At 50.5% G+C, this 6,914-nt stretch overlaps 1 protein-coding gene across 1 annotated transcript; it reads right to left on the reverse strand.

Annotated features, from left to right (window-relative positions):
- Window positions 1-548: 548 nt before the first annotated feature.
- Window positions 549-4,566, reverse strand: MAFB (MAF bZIP transcription factor B). Its single transcript, XM_066623985.1, has one exon. It carries the CDS (start codon window positions 4,069-4,071, stop codon window positions 3,112-3,114), a length of 960 nt encoding a protein of 319 aa, XP_066480082.1. The 5' UTR covers window positions 4,072-4,566; the 3' UTR covers window positions 549-3,111.
- Between the last annotated feature and the right edge of the window lie 2,348 nt (window positions 4,567-6,914).

The following is a 6,914-nucleotide window of genomic DNA, read 5'->3' on the forward strand; positions in this document are numbered from 1 at the left end:
AGGAAAGTGTGGATCGGATTGGGCTGTAAAATAGGGCAGAGTCCAGTGGCCTTTTAAAATCAGTTGCTAAAACATGACTCTCTGACGCTCAACACTATAAGTTAAGCAGGGCTATATGATACTAATACATAACCGGTTAACTGGTAAGAGAAGATTTGGCCCCATTGAGGTATCTGGACTAACAGCGCAATTGTATGCATGATGCACCTGATGTACTACCTACCGAGTTCAATGAAACTTCACTCCCAGTGAAGTGGGTACCAGATTGCAGTCCAAGTCTGCACACTCACCTAGGAGCAAGCCACATAGAAAACAGTGGGGCTTGAATCCTAAGTAAACCTGGGGAGGCTCAAACTGCACAATTTTTGCTGGAAAAAAATATATACTGTAACTCAAGCAGCTTGCGGATGGGTCTGGAAGTACATGTTTCTAGAATCCACCTGGCTCAATAAGTTTGGGGGGGGGGGGAGGAGGAATGCTGGTCCCACAAATTCAACACACAAGGGGCAAGAGAAACACACCCTCCAAAGAAAATGCCATTTCAATGATCGTAGTAAGCAAAATAGGAAACAATTTTAATAACAAAAAAAAACCAGAAACCAGTCTGAATAAAACTACAATAAGATCAAGAGGTGTTTTTTTTTAATATTTTTTTCATATCATAAGCAGGATTTGAAATTGATCCCTTCAGAACTTTTACATGAAATTAAAAACAATATTTTTTTATTTCTCTTCTGCTGCTGCTGTTGCAATGTTGCGACTTCAACACAGTTGAATCCGTCAAAACTAAAAAAAAAAAGCTCAAGGGGCAGTTTCTGATGCATGACTTAATATTCACAATATTTAAAACGGGCAAGCACCATGCTCTTCGCTTCTTACGATCCTTGGCATTACTGTTAATTTATAAACTCATACAAACTTAAAAATGCATCCGGCCAGCAGTGCCAGCAATTTCTAAACTAAAAAATTAAAAAAAGTTTTCATTTTGGTATTTTTGTCAGTGCAAAATTAAATCCTTTTACTGACCTGCAGGAGGAAAAAAAAAAGAAAGGAAGATAGAAAAGAAAAACCAAAAAAAGGAAATATATATATTTATAAACACCCATAAGACTCCAATCTATTACTACCATTACCAGATGAGAATAAATGCTAGACTCTCACTGGATCCATGAAAAAGCAGGATACACATTGCAAAACAATACACATGGAAAGTTTAGCCTATCTTTCTTTCAAGCTCACCTATTTCATTCTCTTTCCAAAGAGCTGATTCTCCAGGCAATTCAGAATTCATTCATAACCTGGCACTGATCAACTTAAATCCAATTAGAACGCAGCAAGCACGTTGAGCTGAAACTGACGCAGCCCCCCCCCGAAACTGACATGGACCTTTTTGCATTAAGAAATGAAGTGGCCAATTGTTGCTTTTGGGGGGAGGGGGAGAAAAATATAATTACAAATCCTAACCTCTTCTTTGTTTTCCTGAGTGTGTGATAAGATCAGGTGGCCCAAGAGGAAAACTGATATAGATTGGGGGGGGGGGAAATGGACTGTCCTGTGAAGTCCTGACCTTGGTACACCCACTGCCCCATTTAAATATGCTTCCTGGGTTACTGATTTATTTGTTTTTTTATTTTTCTCTTTCTGAAGAACAGCCCTAAGCATAAACTTCCTTGGAAATCAAGTCTCATTTATTAGAACAGGGTTCCAACCAATCTCAGAGAGATCTGGGTGTCAGTTCCACTGATTTTGGCAGACCTGACTTCCAAGGATCTTTAAGGTAGGGGCGGTCTCAAGAGGTTGGGCTTGCCACTTTCTGCCCCAACAAAAACCAAAATGAAAACTCCATGAAAAAAAAAAAAAGTTGCCTCTTTTCAAAGTGCACCAAATTTACAAAGTTGTTTTCGGAGCGCAAAAGAATGCCCCACATTTGTCACCCTTTGCGTGTCAACCCATATTTACTTCAGAGAACGACCCAAACCATCCAAAAACCAGCCTGCTGAAAAGTTCTTCTCGTGTCCTCCCTACGTGGGTTAATGTATGGCTGATATTTACAAGCTAACAACAGAGGGGCCCAATCCACCAGCTGTCCTCTTTTGCAGTGAGTCTCATTTCATTAGGGTTCCCCCCCCTCCCCGCACAGGAGAACTACCTGGGAAATTGGGCCCAGCTTAAAAAGAAAAACAAATTTATATATATAAGGAAGAGAAATAGGAACAGACAGTTGCACGAGCAGTAAAAAGAGGGTTTTATAGATATATATATATATATATATAATAACTCGTGACGTTTTCTTACTCAATGAAAAAAAAAAAAAACAAACAGTAACAACAACAAAAAAAGTTAGGGTCGATGATCAACGACATGCGAAAAGTTTAAACGAGAAAATGGTACAAAATAGAGGTTACCATACATGTCCAGCATGCAGGATTAATATTTTTAATGCAGATTTTTCGTAATTTTTTTCCTATATAATCAAGCAGGCAATAAAACCGAGGAGGGCTCTGTTATTTCTCCTCTCTTCATCTTCTTCTTCCCCTCCCCCTCTCCTCTCTTGCATGAAAATGTCCCGTCTGAGTTCTGCCATTCTTGCTGTCCATATAGAGGAGTTTGCAGGTCAATTGTGCATTCCTCCACCCCCCACTCTGCTTTCTTCTCCAAAAGAGACACTCCAAAGCAGATACTCTCTGGACGACTGGTCCAATGCCCATCCCTTTGTTTTGCAAAGTCCAGGTTAAAGTTCTACAAGCAAGCAATCGATTGGTAGAAAACATTTGTGAAACTGTCCCTTCTTTTATTTTCACCCCCCCTCCCCACCTACTTCTTCTCTCTATCGCTGGAAAAGTTGTGTCCCTTCCCCCTCCGATCTTCACAGCTAATCTATAGCAAGACATGAGATGCTGGGAACAGATATCACACAGTCATGGGTAACAGACAACCCCTCCCCAACCCAGGCCTCTCTCCATGGTTCTTCTGACTCTCTCTCTCCCACTTTCTCTGTTCAAGAGGGTAGGTGGATGGAGATGTCAGAGGATGGGAGAGGAGGACAAGTGGGGGTGGGGGAAAACCTCGGTTGGCTTGTGGGTTGTTGCTGTTTTGTTTTTAAAAAAGGACTCACATGAAGAACTCTGGAGAAGACGGGTTGTCACTGGTGGATCCAGCCTCCCGGAAGCCATTGCTGGCCAGTTTCTCGCACTTGAGCTTGTAGGCGTCTCTTTCTCTGGCCAGCCGGGTCACCTCTTGCTTGAGCTGTTCCACCTGCTGGATGAGCTGGGTCTTCTCGTTCTCCAGGTGATGCTTCTGCTGGACCCGCTTGTACCTGCAAGACTGGGCATAGCCTCTGTTCTTCAAGGTCCTCCTCTTCTGCTTGAGGCGGATGACCTCGTCCTTGGTGAAGCCCCTCAGGTGCCTGTTGAGCTCCCGCACGGACATGGAGACCAGCTGGTCATCCGAGAACCGGTCCTCCACGCTGCTGGAGGACGAGGAGGAGGAGGAGGGGTGCGGTGGGTGCGTGTTCTGTAGCTGCTGGGAGGAGCTGGAGGCGGTGGAAGGGGTCGGAGACGCCTGGTGATGGTGAGGGTGGTGGTGGTGGTGCGGGTGCCCATTGGCGGAGAGGTCTTCGTGGGGGACCGCGCCGTACTGGTGGTGGTGGTGCTGGTGGTGGTGGTGATGGTGGTGGTGGGCGGCGGCGCGGAAGCTCTCGAAGCTCTGGAGCTGCTGGGGCACTTGGTGGGAGCCGATGAGGGCTTCCACCGCGTCCTCCGGGGTGAGGTTGAGCGTCTCCGGATTCATCTGCTGGTAGCTGTTGGCCATCCAGTAGAGGTCCTCCAAGTGGGTCTTCTGCTCGGTGGGGCTGAAGCTGGGCGAGGAGGGCACCGAGCTGCAGGGGGTGCTGATGGGCGTGGAGGACACCGAGCCAGCCGGCTGGAGGCGAGTGCAGTGCCTGCCGGGCCGATCCACCCGGCTCAAGGGCTCCTTCTTCACGTCGAACTTCATCAGGTCGAAGTCATTGACGTACTCCATGGCCAGGGGGCTGGTGGGCAGCTCGGGACCGATGCTCAGCTCGCCAGCCATCGCGGTGGGGCTGGGTGGGTAGGCAGAGTCTCCTCTCCCGCCAGAGGGAGGAGGAGGGCTGGCTCGCTCACCGCCTCACTCCAGGGTCCGAGCCTCCCGGTGCCAGCCAGCCAGCCCGTTCAAAGAAACTTTCTCTTCGCCTCCCCGCAGCCCAGGCGATGCTCAGCCTTCTCCCTCCCTGCCCTGCAACGCGCTGCAAAGGAGCCCTGCAGCCAAGCTGCGCCCCCCTTGCCAGAAATCCGCGGGCAGGAGCCCAAGAAGACGCAGGAGGGCTGGGGGTGTGGGGGGCACCCAAAGGAGCTGCGCCCAAAGGAGCCGCAGGGCTTCCGCAGCTCGTTTTGTAAGTCCGGGGCTTGCTTCGCTCGGGTCTTCCAGCTCCGGGGCGCTGCGATCGCCTTGCAACTTCCCGGCCGGCTGCGCCGCAAGGACGGGCTGCGAGCGCCTGGCTTGCAGCAGCAGCAGCAGCAGCAGAGTCAGCCTGGGAAGGAGGGAGGGGGGAGGCAAGCAGGGAGGGAGGGGGAGCAGCCCCCGAGCCGGCTTCCAGCCGCAGCCGCCAGCGCCGATTGCACAGCTGCGATTCGCCCGGGCTGCCCCTCTCGGCCACTTATATGGCCTCCCTCGCTGACACTCAGGCGAGAGGGGGCGGAGCGGACCCCGCGTCTCGACCAACCGCGGCTCGGCCGCGGGTGCCTGGGGTAGCCGCGGGGGCGGAGCCGCGCTGGAAGAGCCTGACAGCTCCCGGTGCAGTCAGCTGACTCGCAGCTGGAGAAGCAGCAGCTTGGGCAGCACCCCCTCCCCGCAAGCCTGGTTTGGCTCTCAGGCTTTCATCTTCGCCTGCCTGCCTGCCTGCCTGCCCGCCCGCCCCATGGCTTGGCCGTTCACAGCCCAGTCCTGTCCACACTTGCTTGGGAGGAAGCCCCATTGAATGCAGTGGGACTTACTTCTGAGTAGACGAGCATAGGCTTGTGATCCCTCTTCCCCTTACACCCGCCCCCCATTAAAGAAACAATGAAGAGACTTTTCAGTGCAAGAAAACGAGGGTCAAGGACATCAGATGCTATTTTCTCACTTGGGATGGGGGGGGAGTGTTTATTGCCCCCAACAAAGTAGGAGAAAGTTGTGATGGGTCTGCATGATGGGCGGCTGCGAGCCTATCACAAAGGGGAGAGTGGGAGGAGGAAGGGAAACACGTTTTAAGGCTGCAATCCTATATAACGCAACCCTATATATTACTTTCCCGAGTGGAAGCCCTATTGAACACACCGGGGCTTACTTCTGAGTCGACATACATCGGATTGCAATCACCTTCCCACTGATTCCAATGCGTGAGTTCTCGTTGTAGAAGTTAAGGGGAGGAATGGGAGGGACGCCCCACGTTGCAAATAACTTGGAGCCTTTATAACCCCAAGGGGGGGTTAGGGAAGTTAGGAAAAGGGGGGGGGGTTAGAAGTGCTTTCCAGTTCTGGGGAAGGCCTGTGATTTCCCCTTCTCCAAGACTGCATGCAAAGACGAACTCCTTTTGCAAGCTTTCTTTTTTTGGGGGGGAAGGGGGCGATCCACCAACAGTGTTTTTGTTTGAACATTTTGTAACGATTAAGGGAGATTAAGGCGCTCTCTCTAGATCTTTTTTTTTTCTTCTTTCGGTGCCTGGGCTCCAAACGGACATAAAGCGCGACCCCAAGTGGTCACAAGGAGAATAGCGCCCAGGAAAAATAAAAGAGTACGGAAGGGGAGGGGAATGTTCAGTTTCACAAGCATGGAGGTGAAGGAAATCGACACTGCAGGGACAACTCTTGGGGTGAGCCTGATGATGCTTCCTGCACGCGCACAGGGTTGCAATCCAAGCGGATGAATGAGACTGCAGTACACATCCACCTGCCAGCCTTGCACAGAAAATGATTTGTTTTATATTTTATTTTATATTTTAAAATATTCTGACGGATCAAGAGGCCTGTGTGACCTTTGGTGCTTTTCAGACTATGGGGGGGGGGGGGGAAGGATCTGGGTTAATTAAAGTTGCAAAGGCTCTCCACGCCTCTAAAAAATGCTTTTAACGCCTTGCTTGCCAGAGCAGCGTGGTTAAGTCCATCTGAGCCCGGAAAACACTGGTGATGGCTTGCAGATTAAGCCCTGCCTGCAACCGGGAGTCAAAATGTGCAACATTCATACGCAGACAAAGGCCGTGCTAGAGACTGATCGCAAGAAGCAAGAAGGGGGGGGGGGGGAATTGAAATGGGGAGGATCGACCCAGTGCATGAAATTGCAGCCATTGCTTGGAACGAGCTCCCACTTGCAGGCAAGTTGCACTGGGGTCAAGAGGAACTGGGGGGGGGGGGGCAATGACACCAAGTGGCTAAGCTCGCCACTTTTTTGGGGTAGCCCAAACTGATGGGCAAGGGCCGGATTGAGAGAGGGGGGTCCAGAAGGCGGGGAAGGCGGACCCGTTGGTATTGGAGGAACCCAGAACCTGGAGCCTGGATGGCCAAGAGAGCAAGGGACAGATACTGGAGAGTCTGTCAGTTTCCCTCGTCATCACCCCCCCCCCCCAAAAAAAAAAACAAAAAAAAACAAAAAAAAAACCTGACATTCCTCCATCAGCAGAAAGGCTCTTTTGCTGCAGTCCTAAACACAACTTTCCTAGGAGTAAAGCCCATTAAACACAACGGGGCTTACTTCTGAGTAGACATGCAAAGACTTGTGCTGCTGTTCTGACGTGTGCCTGGGCTCCTGCGGGTGTAGGACACTCCCAGGAACATCCACTTCTCAGTGGGTTCGTGGGACTGGCCCCCGAGCACCGGGACCCCCAAGACCGCAGCCTTGATCGCTTCGGCCAAGTGGGATAT

Source organism: Tiliqua scincoides, chromosome 4 (assembly GCF_035046505.1).
Source record: "Tiliqua scincoides isolate rTilSci1 chromosome 4, rTilSci1.hap2, whole genome shotgun sequence".
NCBI classification, from domain to species: Eukaryota; Metazoa; Chordata; class Lepidosauria; order Squamata; family Scincidae; genus Tiliqua; species Tiliqua scincoides.